The 21,189-nt window shown below is 48.5% G+C and overlaps 7 protein-coding genes across 7 annotated transcripts; 6 read left to right on the top strand and 1 right to left on the bottom strand.

Annotated features, from left to right (window-relative positions):
* Positions 1 to 79: 79 nt before the first annotated feature.
* Positions 80 to 1,132, top strand: DIC1 (Mitochondrial dicarboxylate transporter; the record flags this gene model as incomplete). Its single annotated transcript, XM_031144995.1, has 2 exons — positions 80 to 221; positions 312 to 1,132. The coding sequence occupies 2 exons, from the start codon at positions 80 to 82 to the stop codon at positions 1,130 to 1,132; spliced, it is 963 nt and encodes a 320-aa protein (XP_031010003.1).
* Positions 1,133 to 1,442: 310 nt separating this feature from the next.
* rpb3 (DNA-directed RNA polymerase II subunit) lies at positions 1,443 to 2,595 on the bottom strand (the record flags this gene model as incomplete). Its single annotated transcript, XM_031144996.1, has 3 exons — positions 1,443 to 1,851; positions 1,903 to 2,471; positions 2,533 to 2,595. 3 exons carry the CDS (start codon positions 2,593 to 2,595, stop codon positions 1,443 to 1,445), a joined length of 1,041 nt encoding a protein of 346 aa, XP_031010004.1.
* Positions 2,596 to 3,600: 1,005 nt separating this feature from the next.
* RCAN2 (Calcipressin-2) lies at positions 3,601 to 4,676 on the top strand (the record flags this gene model as incomplete). The annotated part of the gene is made up of 2 exons (XM_031144997.1): positions 3,601 to 3,613; positions 4,072 to 4,676. The coding sequence occupies 2 exons, from the start codon at positions 3,601 to 3,603 to the stop codon at positions 4,674 to 4,676; spliced, it is 618 nt and encodes a 205-aa protein (XP_031010005.1).
* Positions 4,677 to 5,338: 662 nt separating this feature from the next.
* rrg9 (Required for respiratory growth protein, mitochondrial) lies at positions 5,339 to 8,488 on the top strand (the record flags this gene model as incomplete). Its single annotated transcript, XM_031144998.1, has 4 exons — positions 5,339 to 5,716; positions 5,763 to 6,780; positions 7,156 to 7,228; positions 7,474 to 8,488. 4 exons carry the CDS (start codon positions 5,339 to 5,341, stop codon positions 8,486 to 8,488), a joined length of 2,484 nt encoding a protein of 827 aa, XP_031010006.1.
* An 815-nt stretch (positions 8,489 to 9,303) lies between these two features.
* On the top strand, positions 9,304 to 12,615 carry Mapkbp1 (Mitogen-activated protein kinase-binding protein; the record flags this gene model as incomplete). Its single annotated transcript, XM_031144999.1, has 4 exons — positions 9,304 to 9,849; positions 9,896 to 10,164; positions 10,212 to 11,578; positions 11,642 to 12,615. The coding sequence occupies 4 exons, from the start codon at positions 9,304 to 9,306 to the stop codon at positions 12,613 to 12,615; spliced, it is 3,156 nt and encodes a 1,051-aa protein (XP_031010007.1).
* Positions 12,616 to 13,438: 823 nt separating this feature from the next.
* On the top strand, positions 13,439 to 15,173 carry qa-y_1 (Quinate permease; the record flags this gene model as incomplete). The annotated part of the gene is made up of 3 exons (XM_031145000.1): positions 13,439 to 13,517; positions 13,562 to 14,365; positions 14,452 to 15,173. 3 exons carry the CDS (start codon positions 13,439 to 13,441, stop codon positions 15,171 to 15,173), a joined length of 1,605 nt encoding a protein of 534 aa, XP_031010008.1.
* A 1,156-nt stretch (positions 15,174 to 16,329) lies between these two features.
* SCP2_1 (Fatty acid-binding protein) lies at positions 16,330 to 16,842 on the top strand (the record flags this gene model as incomplete). The annotated part of the gene is made up of 3 exons (XM_031145001.1): positions 16,330 to 16,345; positions 16,396 to 16,596; positions 16,676 to 16,842. 3 exons carry the CDS (start codon positions 16,330 to 16,332, stop codon positions 16,840 to 16,842), a joined length of 384 nt encoding a protein of 127 aa, XP_031010009.1.
* Positions 16,843 to 21,189: the final 4,347 nt, after the last annotated feature.

Genomic DNA, 21,189 nt, shown 5'->3' on the forward strand with positions numbered 1-21,189 from the left:
CCCCTCCCCCTCCTTATCTCTCCCCTCACCTCCACGCTCGCGGCGGAATGCTTCTTCGACGAGACCAATTGCCGCCATCATGTCGTCCAAGCAGTCGCAAGAGCAGCAGTCCCCCATGAAGAAGCGTCGAAACTCCCCGAACAAGAATGTGCGGTATCCATTCTGGTTTGGAGGCAGCGCAAGCTGTTTCGCAGCTGCTTGCACACATCCTTTAGATCTCGGTACTTACTATATCCCAACTCCCCTTTATAATCTCTGCTAACATCTAACCAATAGTAAAAGTAAAAACCCCCATCTATACCTCCTCATAGAAGATCCGCAATTGCTAAGCAAGCTCACTCAGGTCCGCCTCCAGACCCGCAAGCCAGACATGCCCAAAAGCATGGTCGGCACCTTCGTGCATGTCTTCAAGCATAACGGCATCCTGGGCCTCTACAGCGGTCTCTCTGCTTCCCTCCTCCGCCAAATAACCTACTCCACAACCCGCTTCGGCATCTACGAGCACCTCAAGTCATCCTCCAGCACCGCTCCTACAGTCCCGGTCCTCATCGCCATGGCGTCGGCATCTGGATTTCTCGGAGGAATAGCAGGCAATCCAGCAGATGTACTGAATGTACGCATGCAGCACGACGCGGCGCTACCTATGGCGGAGAGGAGGAATTATAAGAATGCGGTTGATGGCTTAATACGGATGACGAAGGAGGAGGGCACCAAGAGTCTATTTAGAGGCGTTTGGCCGAATTCTATGAGAGCGGTACTTATGACAGCGTCGCAGCTAGCTTCGTACGATGGCTTCAAGGCGCTGTTGCTGGCCCACACGCCTCTTTCGGATAACCTGACTACGCACTTTTCCGCGTCGTTCTTGGCGGGGTTTGTGGCTACTACTGTGTGTAGTCCGGTGGATGTGATCAAGACGAGGATTATGAGTAGTCATGAAAGTAAGGGGTTGGCGAAACTCTTGGCGGATGTGTATAAGTTGGAGGGAGTGGGGTGGATGTTTAGAGGTTGGGTTCCTAGTTTTATTAGACTAGGCCCGCATACCGTGGCTACCTTCTTATTCTTGGAACAGCATAAGAAGATGTACAGAAAGTTGAAGGGGATTGATGAACCGGAAGCTTTTCCTTCTGCTTGAGAGAGGGATAGACGAAGAGATAATGTGTGTGAAAACGAGATATACGTAGAATATGTCGCCCTGTTTGATCTTATGGATATATGGGTTGGAGTTGGGAGAAATCAGACGCATACAACGGCGTTTTGCATATGGTTTAGGGTATCATACTTTTATCCATTCTAAATCGTCTACCTCCGGCACTTTTGCTCCAGATGTTAGAAGGTTTCCTCCAACGCCGCCTGATATGCTATTAGTAGTACAATGTAAGAATCTGGGCAGGCATTCTATAGCCCAACACCCGAGGTATATGGCCATGACCATCAGATCCGCCCTAACTCCATCCATTCGAATGACTTTGGCCGTATGGTGTAGCTCCATAAGGGGTCGCGGCTCCAGCTCCCCAAGTACTTGCGTTTCCACCGCCATAGCCTGGCGTAGTATAACCAGTGTCCCCTTGCCATCCGGAACCAACCATGCCGGTATCTGGACTGCGCGGCCCATTATTGTAATCATCTGCGCCATTCATGCCATTTATATCGCCTCCCTCGCCTTCTGTAACAGTTTGGATGACTGAAGCGAGCTTTTGCTGCAAAACCTTGATTCCTTGCTGGATGATCGCATCCGGCTCGAGGTTTCCCACGCTCTCCACCTCGAAATAGAACCTCTCAGGGACGGCGTCGTAGTCAAACGGCTCGCCTTCTTGTGGCGGCTCCTCCCAGTCAGCATATTTGCTCTTTGGCCTTCAGGATGTATTAGTAAGATTTATATAAAGTGCGGCTCGTTTAGCTCACCATTCCTTCGAGGCATCCTCCTCAAACCAGAGCTCCGTGTGCCGCAACTTGTTGTGAGGATCATATTCGAATCCTACAGCAGAGGTCGGTGCCCATTTGGCGTGTTCCTTTGCAATGCCTTTCTTCGCAATGCATTTTACATTCAACTCCTGGCCCTTTCGTAACTTGCAAATCACTGTGCCCAATCCTTCTGGATCGGTAATGACCGGCGAGCCAACCCACTGGTTCGCCCGCCCGCCATCCACTACGAGATCCCGAGCGTAGACTCGCATTATATCGTCGCCTGTACATCGCGCGTGAAGGGAAAGGGTGACGCTGCAGTTTTCGCATCTATCATTGCAGAGGTCGCAATCTCGCGAGTAGGCCACATCATCTACATTCTTCGAGTTTAACGGAATCAGGCCCAGGCGATGCGCTATGAATTCGTCTGCCAGAACTGATGTATTCGCTGAGAACTCCACCAGATCAATTGCCATTGTAGGGACTTCGGCGAGGACGACTCGGCGCAAGGAATTGGCAAAGGCGAGGTCGACGCCCTGTAATTCGAAATCGACATGATGCGATCCTGCCTGTAGATTTGCGCGTGAGCATGAAGGAATGTCAACAGACAGTCCGACCTCAAGGCATTACCTCTGTGATCTTTACGGAAGGCCCGGTAGCCTCCGTATCCATAATCATGGGGTCATATTCCATCTTGAAGGTGAGGGCTGTCGAGGGCACGCTCTGGCCGAAAAGAGCCTGTACAAAGGCTTCGAGAGATGAGCTAAGTTGGCGGGAAAGGAAGAGTCAACGTGCGCAGGCTGCAAGGCTACGTCGTCCGAAGGTTTGCTAAGCCTGCCTTCTCCTTTGGTTCGGTGTGATTTTGTGAAGAGCTGCGGTTGGCGGAGAATGCGCATCCAAAAATGCGCCTCGATATTTGAGCCTCGCCGCCAGGTTGATCACTAGCGTGAGAATACATCACGTGAAGAATGAAGCTTGAAGACAATACTACGGGGTATAGGATGACACTTTGTCGTGCATACCTACTTAGGCTAGGTAGGTATTGATTGAAATCAGATCCTATTGGGCTTATGAAAGGAGTAATATAATCATGTTGTGTCTAGTTTCAAGTGCCTCTTCCATTTTCCTCCACCTTTTGGTCCTATACATCTGCAGGACCATTTGAGTTGTTCTTCCCCAGCCTCTAACGCGACCGAGCCTATCGGATCTAGTTGGGGTGCAGAGTAGAGTAGAGTCATGCTGACACTTATACTTCCAGCAAACGCAAAGAATACCCCTTTATCTTACTAATAAGTTTCTTACCGAGAGATCCAGATCCCTCAGGAGTACGAAAAAGGGGCACAAGAGACATTATTCGTAACTTGAAGTGGAGTTTATAGAACAGCGCCCCATGACATACGAAACACCTCCCTAACAAGCAAGAGTCTGGAGCTGTAATCGAGGCATTTCTTATCGGCTGCACTGCACTGCCCTGCCCACATTTAAGATCATCCGGCAGTTCTGGCAATAATGAATGGATCTGAATCGCCAAGAGTGCGTACCCTGGGGTACGATACGGTACCTAGGTACTGTAATGATCAATAGTGTGGATATTAGAGGCCCAGGGATCGTGACCGTGTTGTCGATGGATGTTGCTGTGGAGGAAGAAGGGAATGAATGCACTCGAGTAAGTGGTTTCGGAGGCTCAGCGCTACTCGGATGTCATCAGTGAGTGAGTGCCACTGAGACGCAGCTGGAAAGTCTCCGCTGCAACAACAGCGCGTGCGCGTCTTGGCTAGGGGCTCGGTCTCGGCGTTTGCGCTGTGCTGTGCTGTGCTGTGCTGTACTGTAACTGTCAGAAGCTTTCTTTCCTTCCAGCATAGCCACGATTGTATTCGCCGTCTTGGGCCTACCCAACCGCTGGTCGCCACTGTGTCTGTTGGACATAAAAACAATTCCACTGCCATCTTCGAATCTTCTTATTTTTTCATCATTTTCAAAAGCTTTGCAAGCGTTGAGAAAACACCAGATCTTCACCATGTCCTCAGACAGCTCCCCGCAATCAACTCGCCCAACGTCCAGAGCATCACGGCATAATATGTCTATCGACCTATCTGCAATCCCCCCCCCTTATCCAACCTACCCCACCCTCAAATACTCTCCTCATCACCAACCTCCAAGATGTCGAAGTCTTCCGCCCAGACAACCTCCAGAGCATCAAAGAACTCATCAACGCCTCCGCGCCCATACACTCCTGGGCTCCGCTGAAGTCTTTCCGCCGCATTATAGTCTCTTTCTACGATGAAGACTCCGCAATCCGAATCCGACAAATTCTCGATGGCGAGGCTATCATGGGCGAGCGAGTAAAGGTCTACTTTGGCCACCCAACCTCAATCGAGATCAAAGACGAGCATTTAAATCTGCCAGACGCAGGCAAGCTCTTTTTCATCTCACCACCACCATCTCCTCCTCACGGATGGGAAATGAAATTAGAAGACGCACCAAATAAGCAAGTACATGCGGAGGATTTGGCAGAAGCTTTGGCGAAGTTGCATCACAGACCTCGGACAGATCTACCTGCGAGCCCCATTAGTGACAATGAGGAAGGCGGCGGAAGGGCACGCAGTGGCAGTACAACAACGATTTACCATCCTAGTAAACACGGATATAGTCCTGGTCTGCCTGCTATTTCAGTGGAAGATACGACGGGAGAATTTGATATCAGTCCGATTGAGCAGGAGAAGCCTATTTTCGCGCACACAACCAGACCTCCAGTAGAACTGATGGAAGAATAGACTGGAGATAATGAATATGGAGCACGGAGTGCATTGGAGTTGGTTGTGGCATGGCATGGTACTGGCGTTTGTATGATACTAAGAACACGCTCTGCGATTGCATTGAGCATAGCACTTATTCAGAGGTTCTTACGGGAACAGTATGTATGATATGAAGCAAGAATAAGATACCTCATGATTGTAATAATATCAAAGTCTTGGATATCCTTGAAATTCGTCCCTACCGAGTATTTGTTCCTACACGCTCTCCAGTGCGGCACTTCCTGGTGCAATTTAGCCCTGTCTGTACCACCACAACCCCCAGAAAACGAAAATTAATCAATCTGCTAAAAGTCTCCGAAACACATCCCTCCATGGACTTCGCCACGAACCTTCCTCCGTCACCACGAAGAGGAAATATTTGAGGCGAGTTCCATCCAGGGAAGTGAATCATCCCTAGAGCATCTTCTTTAGCTCATGCAAACCGAGGACTAGTCTCCGGTACTTCCATGTTTGCCCCCTCTTATCATTGATTACATATACTTGGAAAGGGATTTCATAATGCTATTCACTGGTATTTTTCTGTAGTTACAATTTCGTGAATCGTTTTTGCGCTTCTGGTTTGATCCAATACCCTCCTTATTCTCGATTCTTGTACTGTACAATCCCCCTACGTGGCAAACATGGCTGTCCCAAACCCTTTTCGTCGCCACGATGCCAATACAAGGGAGTGTTGGGGCTATACTTTCCAGTGGACTCCTGAGCACTTGACAAAAGAGGAAATGCATCCGTTAAAATTCACTTATGATGTTTTGGGGGAAGAGTGTTTGAATAGACTTGACGAGATTTCGCCACCCGTTAAGGTGGAACTTCCTAGAAATTTAAGCAAGGAGAAAGTCAACACAGACTTATACACCTTGTTAAAGGACAACGCTTCCAAGGACGAGAAACTTGCAGAGTTATGGACGCAAGTTAATACTATTCCAGAGTGGGTGGACTGGGAGCAGATCGAGCGAGGGCAGGATGTCTTCTACAGATATGGCGGCGTCGCCTTGACAGCTGTATTTCCCCAAATTATATTTCCAAATCCTATACTGAATCTTACAGCTTGCCTATCAATCTCTTCTCGGCGGCATGGGCGCCGCACGAGTAACAGAAGTCCTTGCGCGCACCGGGGGGTTCTCCACCAAGGTGGCGAAGCGCAGAATGTACGAGACAACACAGCACATTCTCCAAGTAACTGCTTCCATCTCAGCCATCAAACCAGGAGGAGCAGGTCACGCTTCCACCATCCGCGTGCGTCTCCTCCATGCAGCAGTCCGCCGGCGAATCCTAGCCCTAGCAAAAGAAAAGCCCGCCTACTACTCCGTAGAGGAATATGGCATCCCGATCAACGACCTAGACTCCATAGCCACCATCAGCACGTTCTCCGCGACACTCATCTGGCTCGGCTTTCCACGACAGGGGATCTGGATGCGCGAGCAAGAAATCCTTGATTATCTTGCGCTTTGGCGGCTTGTGGCGTATTATATCGGGACGCCGACAGAGTGGTTCGAGACGCCGGGGAAAGCGAAGGCGGTTATGGAGAGTCTGTTGATCTCAGAGGTGAATCCTAGTCCGACGTCGAAGATTTTGGCGAATAATATTATCTTGAGTTTGCAGGGCCAAGCTCCTGCTTATGCTTCGAGGGAATTCTTGACTGCGAGCGCGAGGTGGTTGAATGGCAATGAGCTTGGTGATGCGTTGGGTTTGGACCGTCCAAGTTATTATTATTGGGCGCTGTTTGCTGGACAGTGTCTGTTTTTCAATATTCTTGCTTGGTTGCATAGACTTAGCCCTTCTTATGACAGGAAAGCTATCGAGGTAATGCCTTCCTTCCCCTCCTTCGCTTCTTCTGCTTCCCCCGCTAACGAGTATGAACAAAAGCGCGTTCGTAAGATATTCTACAAGGTCATTGTGGAAAATACAACACATGGTTTAGGCGAGGAGACAAACTTCGACTTCAAGTATATACCGAGTTTCAACAAGACGAGCGAGGATCTGGGTGAATATGAAGATATGAAGATGAAGGGGGGTGTGGAGAGGAGGAATCTGGTTACTTTCACACTTGGAACTGCATTTGTGGGTATTTTGGTGTACATTGCATCGAGGATTGCTTTGAAGATGGTTGCGGGGTTCAGCAGCTGGGTGATATCATGATGATGCTGATGAGATAATGACTTGATGAGAGAGGACTTTAGTATAGCACAAAGAGATATCGAAAGGATGGCAAACTTTCATGTAGGCGGAAATCATATGTATTATAACACGGATTCATGGGAATAGAACTTGAAGATAATCTGAATAGAAACTTCTTTATAATTGTAAGATGTTGCTACAGTGAGAACAACAGCGAGGCTCTAGGCAAGAGGTCTTGGAATATGCATAGCATCTTGGAATTTGAAGACGACCATCCTACGTCGAAGAACACATGAAGGAATAAAAATGCTTATACTTATAGTCGAGATGAAGTCTGAGGTGGAGGTGGATGTGGATGTGGCGACGCGAAGTCAACGGGCGAATGTATGCATGGGGTTGGCCCCACTATTATTTAGCTGCAGCTTGGACTTCAGGAACTTTTTCTGCAGAACTCCTTTTACATCAACCAACAATAGAAAATGATGACTTGTCGCTGCACTAATAATCCGTTACGATTGTTTATTCGAAGCGTTGCTCAGCTTGATATTTCCACATCTCCGAAACTTCGGCGCGATATATACAGTTCTTCGACGTTCAGGAGGCCTCGAGCCTTGGAAGGGCAACAATTCATACAAAACAGATGTAATTCGACTTCATCCTCTCCATACATCAAGTCGATCGACCAAGTTAGGTCGCAGGAACAGCGGGCAAATCAGAAACAATGGGAAGAAGGCGTTGAATCTCAAACCAAGGATGGCAGCTCCAAATTTGATTCGAGTGTCTTTGCGGAAATTTCACTGGAATCGATAGATGCACTTGCGAAGGAATCATCATCAGAGATTCAATCGCCAGAGCCAGTTCCGAAGTCTATTCCACAAGAGCCTGCTGCTCACACTCGATCGCCCAGGAGGAGAGATACGGTGGTTGAGAGTACTCCGTCGAATATCACTTTCCGGCGGACCGGCTTCACCCCAAATCCGAGCTCTGAGGAGCAAACATCGAATACTACGTTTAGATCTGCGTTTCGATCGATGAGCTTCACACCAGGATCCAATAGGCAATTAGCACCAACCAGGTCCTCACCCGAATCGGAGCAAGAACTCGGATCATTTGAAAGAGATGCCACAAAAGCGCCCATTGAGGATGATTGGGTGCCGCCGAAGAAGGAACCATGGCAGATACACAAGGCTGCAATGAAGGAGAAGTTTCCGGAAGGATGGAACCCCCAAAAGCGTCTCTCACCAGATGCTATGTCGGGCATTCGAGCGTTACACCAGCAAATGCCCGAGATGTATACAACTAGGGTACTGGCAGATCATTTCAAAGTGTCTCCAGAGGCCATTCGAAGAATATTGAAGTCCAAATGGCAGCCGAACGCCGATACTCAAACAGACCGGGAAATGCGTTGGTTTAGGAGAGGCGAGAGAGTTTGGAGCAGATATGCCGAGTTGGGAGTCAAACCTCCCAGGAAGTGGAGAGACGAGGGCATAGGCAGAGGGAAGCCAGAGTGGAAGAAGCAAAGGGCGGAGCCCCAGGCCATACCAGAGCTTATTACGACCGCACGGGAGGAAGATAGTTTCTATGCGAACAACAGAGCTGCCAGTTCAGAGAGACCTCAGCTAGTCACCACAGCAAGGCCGCCAACTGGACATTAGGGATTCCTACGAGGCAAATTTAATTGCATGTAGAACAGTGCAAAGAGGTTATCTCAAGGCCTGATGTAAGAGGTATAACGTGTGTATGATACTGAGGAGCTCTTTGATTTGACTGGTTATATTTCATTTGAAATATCGAGGCAAATGGCGTTTAGGAGAGAATTTTCGCTCTAACAAGAGAACCTTGTGTACAAATCTATAGAACTGGCGACTCTGATGTTAACAATCTCCCGTCATATTAATACGAAGTAGCTTGAGTATCGCTGATATTTTGACATATTGGTGAACCAGACCTGAGCGGATACGAATGGTCTGGTGGGGCGTGCTAAGCCTATGTAGTACCACCAGCCTTGGGGCGCGTTGTTGGGTTGGGCCCAAGCGCGCAGCTCCCCCTGAGCGATGTGCGATCCCTGCGCGTCTGCTATCTTCTTTCAGCACAGAACTTTGAACGGGCTGAGCGCTGCTGAACTCTCACCCTCCTACCATCATTTTCCTAATCCGTTCCTTGTAATTGAGTTTCGTCTTTGACTGCAGTTGCGACCCTGCTATTTCTTCATCTACCTTGTCTTTTTGATCTTGGATCAACCCACACTGTAAGTCGTGCATCTATTTTTATCGCCTGTTTACCATCCAGAAGCTCGTAGCTAACCCACGAAAACAAAGCGTTTTATTCCATTTCCATGTCCTCCTCGCCGCCAAACAGATACAACCACACGCGAATCCGTTTCTTAAGATGCAAATGATCCTCCATTGATCACGCAGCAAATCACTCGACCATAATTCCTCCCAATTGATCAATTTCCCATGGCTTGATTATGTCTTCTACACCTTCGAACTCGAGGACCTTTGCTGCCAACACAGGTCTCGGCCTCAAGTTGACACCATTGAATTCCCCATATCCGCGAACTCCAAAATCTCCGTATAAGCAACGGAGCCTCTACGAATCCGGACTATCCCTTAAAAGGATTATTGGCACCACAGTCTCTTCACCGACTGCATTCGATACCCTTTCCTCTTCTCCGATATTTGCATACACAGCTGGAGCTGCGGCAGTAGTAGTTAATACCTCAAATCACTCACAGCGATTTTTCAGAGCGCGACCTACCGCCATACCCTTGAACAGTTCCAATACCGCATCATTTGCACCTTCTACACCTACAAACGCGCCACCAAACGAGGGCAGGAACAGAGCCGTAACTACTCTCAGAGACTCCGGTATTCCGTACTCTCCTTCGACTCCACACAGCACGCTGGATTGGGGTGACTCTCCAAGCTCGAAGACTTGGACCAGCAGGGAGCGAATCAAGGCGGCCACATGTCTTTCGATCAGCCGGGATGGAAGGCTTCTGGCTGTTGGAGAGGTATGAAGTTTCTTCAGATGTAGACTCACCTACTAATGCCATTCAGACCGGATATTCGCCAAGAGTTCTAGTTTTCTCTCTACAGGATAATTCGTCCGATACGCCTCTTGCTATCTTAAATGAGCACACGTTTGGGGTACGGGCAGTGGCTTTCAGTCCGGACCAAAGGTATCTGGCAAGTTTGGGGTCTCCAAACGACGGTTTTCTTTATCTTTGGTCGATAAACCACAGAACTGGAGCCGCAAAATTGCATTCGAGCAATAAATGCACGAGTTTTGTGAAGCAAATGCTATGGCTCGGCAAGAGCATTGTCACGTATGTTTTTCATTGGCCCCTTAAATGTCTCTTCTAACATGAAATAGCATTGGCACGCGGCATATCAAGATTTGGAGGGTTGAAGAAACCCGAAGTGCGTCACCTACGAAGCAACGCTTTGCCTTAGATGGTACGCCGCAACCCATACCTGCCCAACCATTACTCAAGGCCCTCGCCGGACGAAATGTACTCTTGGGACCACTAGTGGATGCGACTTTTACAACTATAGCAGCGGTATCCGAACACAAGGCTATTGTCTGTTCTGAAAAAGGAGATATCTGCCTATTGGATGATACCGAAGGGCAGAAGCTAATTAAGTTGGCAAGCACTGGATTCGCGATCACTTGCGTTGCGATCGATATGCAAGCTCGGCGAGTCAGGGTAGGAGGTCGCAATGGAAAGGTCAAAACCATGAATCTGGACGATCTTTTAGCGCCTAGTACACCTCCTGAGTCGCCTGTTCCAAGCGATGAGAACATAACATCATCAAGTGACGCGGGCCATCTATGCGCAATGGGTTACGCTGCTAGAAGCTTGATCGCTATCAATTCGAAGCACTTGATCGAAATATCAAGCGCTAATTCCGAACTCGAGGACCCACAGGTAGAGAATTCGCCATTTCCAGCTCATGGGGATTCTGTTCTGGGAGTCCGCGTCTTGACTTCGGAGAACGACTTTAAGGCTGCGTTCCTCACATGGTCCGCCAATGGAACAATCGTCTTTTGGGATTTAAATGGCAGAAGTATGGTATCGTTAAATTCGGAGGTGGAACAGTGGTCATCGGGAGAAGAAGACGTGGTCAATCAATGCGTTATCGTTCGGCCTTCCCAAGGTGCAAAATTCCTCGTCACCGGCGATAAATATGGTGTACTGAGGGTTATCAACTCCACAAGCAAGAAGTGCGTATTCGAAACCAGAGCGCATTCGTCTGATATACAAGATATTGCCCTATTCGCGACCCCTGATACCAGTTTGATAGCCTCTTGTGGACGGGACAGGACAATCCAGCTGTTTCGGTGGCTTTCAGACCAGTGGGTCCTTATCCAGACTTTAGACGACCACTCTGCTTCAGTGTGCGGAATGATCTTTGTGGAAAATGGCGAGAAGTTGATTTCATGTTCTTCAGACAGGACAATACATATCAGACAGCTTGTGAAGAAGGACGTTGGCGGACAGGAGGTGATTGGTGCAGTACCTATAAGGATCGTCACCTTGAAGGCCTCTCCGGTTTCACTGACTGCTTGTTCCGGTGATCAGACTGGAAGCTTTGTAGTTTCGTTGTTGGATCGTACTGTGGCCACTTACGAAATCAGCAGTGGGCGGCTTGTCAGTTCGTTTAAGGCGACGGATGGTGAAGGCGGCGATGCGGTAATATTGGATGCTCTTGTCATGGGGGAACCGAGCGCAATACCTGGTAAGTCAACTCACTAGAATTTCACGAGTACGACCTTTGAGGTGATGTTAACCAATTATTTAGCGTGTCCAACAATCCTTGCCGGGATTTCTGGAACCGACAAATCCGTGAGAATATATGATGCAATTACGGGGAACTTTCTGGATCGCGAATGGGGTCATACAGCTGCCGTGACAGATGTTGCTCTTCTAGAACCGGCTGATTCAGATCAAAAGATCTTGATCAGTACTGGAAGTGACGGGACTATCATGATCTGGGACCTCTCACCACGGCCACCGGAGCCCCAAGAGCCTATGGACTTCTTATCTCGTGATCCGTCACCACCCAAGGAAACGCAATCTGCTCGGCCTCCACTCAGAAGGGTGCTTTCAAGGGCAGAACTAGCGGAATTCCAAAGAGCATCGCCAGCGTCTACACCCGGCAATCGTTCGCCACCAAGAGTCCGGAGGAAAACTTCGAAATACAATCTTTCTTCCCAGTCGCCGACTTTAGCGCCCCCACCTGTTCCTCCGCTGAGTTCAAAACACTTTGCATCTACATCGGACGACTCTGGCGTGCGTCGAAATGCCAACAGAGCTAAATCTAGAAATCGGTCTCGAAGCCCAACAAGCCCAAAAGCCAAGGACATGAGAAGACCGTCCCTAGCATCACTTGATGTTCGAGGGAGAACTAAGAGTACAGGAACTTTTAGTGAATTTGGCACGCTTAACATGGCGACTGAGCAAGCCTGCCGCACACTGCGAGCTTATCGAAAGAAGTTGTTATCATCAGAATCGGTTAGAGAGGATTCTTTGAAAGAGCTTGATCAGGAGTTACGACTGACAGCTATGGCGCTGGGAGAAAAGAGCATCAAAACAAAAGCTATTAGTGAGACTGCCTTGGCGGGCTTACTAGATCAGTATTCGGATAGACTGGTGTCTATGTTCGATGAAAAACTGAGACTGACACAGTTGACCGAGAATTCTACTAATACCCCAGAAACTAATAGCCCTGAAGTTTCAGAGCGACCAAAGACTGCTGGGAACCCGGTGGTCTGAATATGTACAATACTTTTACTTCGCTTCACATGAAGATGGGCTCTCCATGCTTTGGGAACATTTTGGCGCTTGCTGGATGGAATTTTTGAACAATGCAGATTCTGGGGTGTCTGGGAGTAAATATGGATATGAAATTCGAGGTGTTTTGCCAGATGGCTTGCTCGAGGCGGGGGGAGTTTTATGAGCTATTCGGTAGCTCTGGTTTGCAAGATACCATAGAAGGACGGGATGCAGTTGATGATGGAGGAGTAAGAATTCCAATGAATGATTGAACCACCATCCCTGGGTGCCGTTTGCAATTAATCAGCAACCTTTGACACCGTAGGGCAATGGAAAGACGGTGAGTAGAAATGCGGGAAGGTAAAGACGGCGGACTCTTGAGACATAACCTCAGCAGGTATAATCGGACAGATAAATTGACCAATCCTACCCTGTGGTCCTCGAAAGCGAACATGCAGGCAATACGAAGGTACACCGGATTACGGAGGTAATCCGCCTGGCCCCATACCCCCAGACAGTGGCACTACCCAGCCATTCCCCGCCTCTCCACGGGGTCCTGGAGGCTGGGCGATCCTCTTTAGGCTACACGAGACATGAGATAGCGGCGTTACTGCCAGGAAGCGTTAGGCTCGAACGTGAATGCGGGGGAAGGGATTGGTGGAAAGTCTTAGATCTCCCGTTAAACATCTGCACAGATCCACGAATGAGAGGAGAGACAGTCACCAACAGCTTTCTGTACATATATAACACTTGCCTATCTTCCTCTTCTCCTCATAGCTAGCTGAGGGACACTTCGTCTTGCAATTGAAAGACAACCGGCATCATGGCAAAAGTATCATTTTTCAAAAACTATAGGGTGTACCTGCTCACTACGGTGGCATACATGGGCTCGCTCCTCTTCGGTAGACCCTCTCTTGACCCAGTGATATCAGAACATTACTAATAGATCGCGACTTAGGATATGACACGGGAGTGATGGGTTCAGTTCTCGCGCTCTCCTCCTTCAAGGAAGACTTTGGACTTCCCACGAAGAAAGGGGGGTTCGCAGATGCCAAGAATGCGAAGGTTGTCTCAAACACCGTATCACTGCTTACAGCAGGTTGTTTTTTCGGCGCCATCGCTGCTGCATTTCTTAATGACCGTTTTGGACGCCGCTACTCGCTTATGGGATTCTCCTTGGTGTTCTTGGTCGGTGCCGCAATTCAGACAGCTGCTACGCATCACATTGGCCAGATCTATGGCGGTCGGGTCATTGCTGGTCTGGGTATCGGTGGCATGAGCAGTATCACTCCTGTCTTCGTCGCCGAGAACTGCCCGCCCGCTGTGAGAGGAAGGATTACTGGATTGTTTCAGGAGTTTTTGGTGATTGGCAGCACGTTTGCGTACTGGCTCAACTATGGCGTTGCTCTGCACATCAAGCCATCGACAAAACAATGGCGTATCCCCGTTGCTATTCAGTTGATCCCAGGAGGATTCCTCTTCATCGGCCTATTTTTCCTGAAGGAGAGCCCGAGATGGCTGATGAAGCAGGGCCGCTATGAAGAGGCCACGAGCTCGTTGGCTTATATGCGGAGGGAAGACCCCAATGACCCAGATATCGTGAAGGAGATTGCTGAGATCAGGGCGTCGATTGATGAGGAGCTTTCGATGACCGAAGGCGTGACATGGAGGGAGTGCATCACGCCTGGTAACAGATACCGCTTCTTGTCTGGATTTGTGATCATGCTCTGTCAACAGTTTTCTGGCACAAGTAAGCAAGCCCTTTCTTTGGTCTAAGAATATTTGATCATCTCGGGCCTTCTTCTTTACTGAGAACGTAATACTAACGCGTTATAGATTCTATCGGTTACTATGCACCTCAAATCTTCCAGACCGTTGGTATATCCAAAACCAACACTTCTTTATTCGCCACCGGCATTTATGGCACAGTCAAGGTCTTCACTACTGCCATATTCCTTCTTATTGGCATCGACAAACTTGGACGCCGCAAGTCCTTGATTATGGGAGCCGCGTGGATGATGACGATGATGTTTATTCTTGGCGCTATCTTGCACACCCATCCACCTACGAATGTCGATGCTGTGTCGCCGGCCTCCATCGCCATGGTAGTTATGATCTACTTCTACGTGATTGGCTACTCTGCATCCTGGGGCCCTATTCCATGGGTGTACCTCTCCGAGATTTTCCCCACGCGCCTTCGATCATACGGTGTAGGTATGGGCGCTGCGACTCAATGGCTGTTCAATTTCGTCATCACGGAAGTCACGCCCAACGCTATTAACCACATCGGATGGCGAACATTCTTGATGTTTGGTATCTTTTGTGCGGCTATGGGAGTCTGGGTATTCTTTTTCGTGAAGGAGACGAAGGGTCGTTCTCTTGAGGAAATGGATATCCTGTTTGGGACTGTGAATGCGGAGCAGAGAGCGGAGGATGTGGAGAAGGTGTTGCATAAGAAATATATGAATGAGGAAGCGGAGGTGGCTGCTGGTGGGGATCACAAGGGAGCTTCAGTGGGCCTCGAAGATGTATCTACAGTCCCTGCTCCTGCGAAGTAAAAATTGGATTGGGAATTTGAACATATATGTGGGGTGGTAGTATGACAACAATCTACCCTCATAGTTTAATGCAATGGATTCTGTCTGAGAAATTGCCACTCAAGTCGATGCCCAGCGATTTGTGATACTGAAATATCTTGAAGGGCGAATGTCTCATCTATTCTGATTTAAGAGCTTTAGTAGCGGTCAGCTGAAGAATAGCCCGCGTGTAGGTTAGTTCCCCACTATCCAAAAGGGGTTCGGCTTAACCTTCATTCCCAGCTATTGGGCATACGGATATATTACTTTTTAGCATACCCTTTTCTCGCTCTATAATTCCATCTATACACTCCAGGCGTGTCAGTGCTACTCCCCAAGGCCACGTAAACTCTATACCAAGTCATAGCTAGTAAGGCGAGGTCATGGGTTTTGTTTTGCTGCATATCACAATTTATTTTAGCATTCATTAATATTCAAAGGGTTTGCCGTACAGTAATGCTTCTTGCGAACATTTGGGAACGATTGAACTGTTCCTATGGTGTTGTCAAAAGCCAGGTAAAGTCTATATCCGCACCAATTATCTGAGCACTTTATTACCAATTCTCACTGATAGGTAGAGTTATTTTTGTAACTGGACAAGGCGCGAGAGATCTATAAATATTCTCGATGTTTACTTTTATGTATCGAAGCATCTGCAGGTGATCTGATATCAAACTCCACTATATAGAAGTGGTGAATGACTTCTCAGGAATGCATACTATGATACTTGTAGACCTGAAAACTTAATGGAATTTTGGGAAACCCCTGCTACTTGAGATCTGTTAAGACTGTCTGCGATTCTGGAAGTTTCGTATTCGCAAAACAGAAGCGGATAACTTGAGTCTTGTTGTGTTAGTGTCTTAGGTTTTTTTCGTAATGTGAAGTACCGTAACATGTGAACATCCCCATAATAATCCCCGGATCCCCACCTGTCGCGTACATAAGCCAACAACGGAACCTCGGTGCTTTCACATGCCCCATGCGAAAAGCATAGTTCACCACGACTTTAAACTCTACTCTACCCTCATTCACCTCTTCTCACCATCTTCATCTCCAGAACATCTCGGTCATTTACACATTACAGCTTCCATATCTATAATCTCCCCCGACATCGTCCAGAAACCCCAAACTACCCAAGATGTCTTTCAAGAATGGTGAATACAACTCTGAAGCTATCGCGATCTTAGTACTGATTGATTTCCAGATGCCTTTCCCGCCTCTGCGGCCTTCGACGTTATCAATAGCGCGATTACATCTTCTGATGCCGAACGAAAAGATGCCATCAAGAAAGGGAATGCTATTTTCGCCTTCACATTGAAGAACAAGGCCGGGGAGACGGACAGCTGGCACATTGATCTCAAGTCGAAAGGAGAGGTTGGAAAGGGTCTTGGAGATGAGCCTACAGGTGTGTATTTTATTGGCAAGACGGAAGCCATGCTCTCTACATGCACCTCTTAAGATGGCCACTAACCTCTGTTTCCTAGTTGTCCTTTCTCTTTCTGACGAAGACTTCGGCAAGTTAGTTGAAGGCAAGGCGAACGCACAACGGTTATTCATGTCAGGCAAGCTGAAGGTCAAGGGGGATGTCATGAAAGCCACCAAGCTAAATCCAATATTGAGCAAGGCGCAGACTGCCAAGGCGAAGCTTTAGACCAACATACAATTGTATAACACCTATATCTCATCCTCATTGCCGGTACTTTGTGACTTGACTGCCAAATGGAGTTTAATGCTTTTGTTTTCTGCCATGGGCGTATTCGAATTACCTGCCTACCTAGGAGGCGTAGGCAGCCCAATGATTCACGATTTGCCGGCGCAACTAACTTCATCTATTATCCTGAACACTTCTTCCGTTCCGAGATGTTTACAAACGCATTATACCGAGAACTCATAGATTCCTTGAGTACCTTAGCCTTGGCATAGGGTTATGTATATATGACACTAAAGGGGTCTAGTAAGTTGATTCTACAGTAATTACCGGTAGTTGGAGAACAAGCTTGATGAATCTTGGTGTATTGACAACCACAACTACCTTTGACGCATGACCTACATTTGCATTCAGAGATAAAATGGATACAAATGGAGTACCTAGGTAGCTGCTCAAATTCACTTCTGGTATGGTGCTTGACAGTTAGTGGAATGGGTCACGTGTTAGGCTGTGGGTACTGGTGCGATCATGTTGATTTTAGAGTCGAGATCTCCTCTTCAACGAACGCGCCCCAAAACATCGACAGCAGACGCACCACCACCAACCTCCAGCTTGACTCACAACAATCTTGTGAACTTCTTCTCTTCCCAAGCATCATTCTGCTGGCACCTCAACTAAAGACCCCTTCCACTCGAGTCACAGCAAATGCGCACGAGAGTAGCCATCTTCGTCAACTCGAGTCCTATTCACTTTTGAGCGAGCTTCCGGCGGCAGGTCGCATTGTACCATACACCTTGAACTCCTCCCTAGCCCCGAATATCTGTGCGATCATCGACACGCATCTTGTGTGAAGCGTCGCGTTGGACGTGTATCGCGATGGAGGGCCCACCTCGCGCCAATGCTGCGCAACTTGCGGCTCGTAAGATCAAGGAGAAGCCCAAGGCAAAGAGATCGGGATCCGCCAGACCTGATCACTCAGCTCCTCAGTGGGCATCCCAAAGCCCGCAACCAGGAGAGGGACTCTTTGGAGGAAGTGTGCAAGCCCCAGGATCATTCAACTTCTCCGGACCGTCATCGGCACCTTCCTTCCCCCCTTCTTTTGGAAACGGTGGCAGTGGGTTTGGAGGCAATAATAATGGAGGATTTGGTGGAATGAATAACGGTCCACCGTCTAATGCCTCGGATCGAGATTCAGACCGACCGGTAGACGACCGGCCGCCCAAGAAACAATTTGGAACTTCCACAACCTCTACCGCCCAGCAAAACAACATCCCATTCCAGATGTCTACCACTTTTGGACAGAACCCATCTACATCTACAAGCCTATTTGGCTCTTCCAATCCCTCCCAAGGAGGAAATAATCTATTCTTCGGAGGCGCGCAGCCATCCCCTGCACCCAGCTTTGGCACAACACCACCGACACAAAACCAGCCCACCAACCCATTTTCTTTTGGCGCCTCTTCTTCCCAGCCACCTCCATCGCCCAGTATCAGCTTCGGCTCCAATTCAGCTGCCGATAAGCCAGCGAGCAATCCTTTCAATTTCGGCCAGACCCCTTCTCAACCGCCACAGTCTCCCGCGCCAGCGCCCTCATTCTTCAACCAGGGGCCTACGAACTCGGAACCAAAACCTCCCAGCTCTCCTTTTTCATTTGGCCAAACTTCAACACCGCCAGTAAGCTCTGGTATCAACTTTGGCTCCACTCCAGTAGCTGAATCTCCGACAAAGGACTTTTTTGGCAATACTCAACCTCAACCATCTGCTCTGCCAACAACCCTTTTTGGAAGCAACCCGACAGTTGAATCTCCAGCAAAGGATCTTTTTGGCAAATCCTTTTCTACACCTAACACCGCTGATTCTCCAAAACCACCAATGTCCAATCTTTTCGGCAGTGTGCAATCCGCTGCCCCACCAGTGAATGATCTGTTCGGAAACAAGGGTCAGAGTTCTACCAACGGCACAAGTAATTTCTTTGCACAAAATGGTCAGCCAAAGCAGGCTCCCCTCAATATTTTCGGTTCCTCCAGTCAGGCACCAACTGCATCCCCCACGTTTGGGCAACTAAACTCGCAACCCGCTAGCAGTATCTTTGACGGACCAAAGCCGAAACAACCATCAAGCATTACTTTTGGTGGCAACACGTCACAAGATGGGACTGTGAACAATATATTTTCTAGCCCAAACAAGCCGGCGACATCGATAACAAATCCATTTGGGAGTCTTAACAAATCTCCTGATGAACCCGCTGTTCAGTCTAATACCAACGGTGTTGACAAAGACAGACAAGCCTCACCAGAAAAACCATCCGCGCCGGGTGACCTGTTCGCAAATCTAAACAAACCACTTGGCGAGCCAGCGACAGAGCCCCAAGTCAACGGAGCTGGAGCCAGAACTGAGCCTTCGCCAGTGAAGCCAGTTGCACCTGTCAACGGACTATTTGGCAGTCCTCTTAAACAGCCAGAAGCTCGACCAGCTTTCTTGGACCAGCATCAGGTGACTACGTCTCAAGAAATCTCTTCTGCCCAGGGTCAATCGATACAGCAGATTGACTGGGCAAAAGTCGACTGGGAACAATTTCAGGGAGTTACCATGGAGCCTCATAATAAGGGCCAGCCGAAACCTCGTGTTCTCGCACAAAATGTCCCATTCGTAAGTACACGCAAAGCTCCATCAGCTTCTATATAGATACTAATTTTGCCTAGTTCAAAGAGCCACAATCGAACCTACCGTACACTCCCGAAGTTGTCTCACTGATAGACTCGATTTCGAGAGCTGAGACTGAGCAAAACTTCAGAGCCTACGAATTACTTGCACCTGCGATACCCGAGAGGGCATCTTCGATGACTCGAGAGGAAGAAGGCTTAATTCATGACATCAACGGGGAAGCTAAAGACTTTCCCAAGATGTTCCCTGGACTATACTTTGCCAAGACATTCCCAATCGAACACATGGCACCCCTGGTTCCTGAGCACTATTCTCCGGAGTTACGCATCGAATTCTACGTCGCATATCGTATGAAAATCCTGAATAATGAGTTGAGAAAGTACTTCGATACCGTATCTGTTACGACCAACATTATGCCAGCAATCGCTTTCTATCAGATCCTGCGCAAACAAATTTTGCGACGTGGTACCGCAGAATATACGATGGAACTCCGTAGGCTCGGAGTTGAACCTAAATTGACCCAAGCGAATGACAAGGGCAATGCAAAACGCGCTGCTGATGATGAAAATGAAGAGAATGAACCCCCCACTAAGCGCACAGGGCAAGTTGGATTGCCAAACCCATTTCGACAATCAAATGAGCAACTTGCTCCGGCGTCTCCAATACCAACTCAGGCCGCAAGCTCTCAACCATTCCTTAATGGAAATACGGTAACTACTTCCTCGGCACAATTCTTTCAGCCTCCTGTTCCACACCCGAGTGCTACACCATCTCCTTCTAAAGGAAAGAGAAAGGGTGATGACTTGGACCAAGATATGCCGCAACCGAAGAGAAATAGTCCTTTGAAGCAGGTCAATATGCAGAACCTAAATGGCGCCAGTGGTGGATCCAACACCTTAAACACGTTCAAGAGCATACTCGAGAGCCCGTCCAAACCCAACGGCCCCGCGAAGGTCAGTCCAGAGAGAAAGATCATCGGCTCTCCAGCAAAGCCAGCGGACGAGGCACCTCGTGTCAATCCATTCGGAAAACTCCCTATTCCAGCCTCGGCAGCAGCTACCAAGACAACATTTCTATCGCCTGGGAATATGTTCGCCCCGAAGACTCCGTCTAGCCCCACTAAATCTGCCACACAAAGCTTCACCCCAGTTTCTTCGGCCCCTGCGAACCAGTTTGTACCAAATCCATCGTCTGGCGACAGCAACTTCTCGAATGCAGTCACAGCTTTCTCTTCCACTCCAGCTGCTACTGGACAGAGCGCACCTGCCATCAAGCCTCCAACATTTGCTGCTGTCGATTTTACGGCGCAATTCGCCAAGCAAGCCGCGTTAGACAACGAGAAAAATGAAGAACGACTATTACAAAAGGCCATAGATGAGGATTTAGATTCCGATGATGACGAAGAAGAGTTCCGCGCGAATTTCAAGAAAGCTCGGGCTGAGATGAAAGAAAAAGAAGAGAGGGAAGTCAAGAGCTTAACCAATCGCTTTGTCCCAGTGCCAGGCAAAGGCTCTCCCTTTGGGGCATCAGCGCCGATGTTCAATACGAACACTGCTTCTGAAATGTTTCCTAAACAGGCTATCGTTGATTCTCAACCGCCGGTATCCTTGTTTAGTCAAAAGCCATCTCAGAATTCAGGTGGTAGTTTTTTTAGCCCCAGTCCTGTGAATGGTTCTCGCGCATCAA

The sequence above is a fragment of the Lachnellula hyalina genome (genome assembly GCF_007821495.1).
Source record: "Lachnellula hyalina strain CBS 185.66 chromosome Unknown contig00001, whole genome shotgun sequence".
Classification (NCBI taxonomy): domain Eukaryota; kingdom Fungi; phylum Ascomycota; class Leotiomycetes; order Helotiales; family Lachnaceae; genus Lachnellula; species Lachnellula hyalina.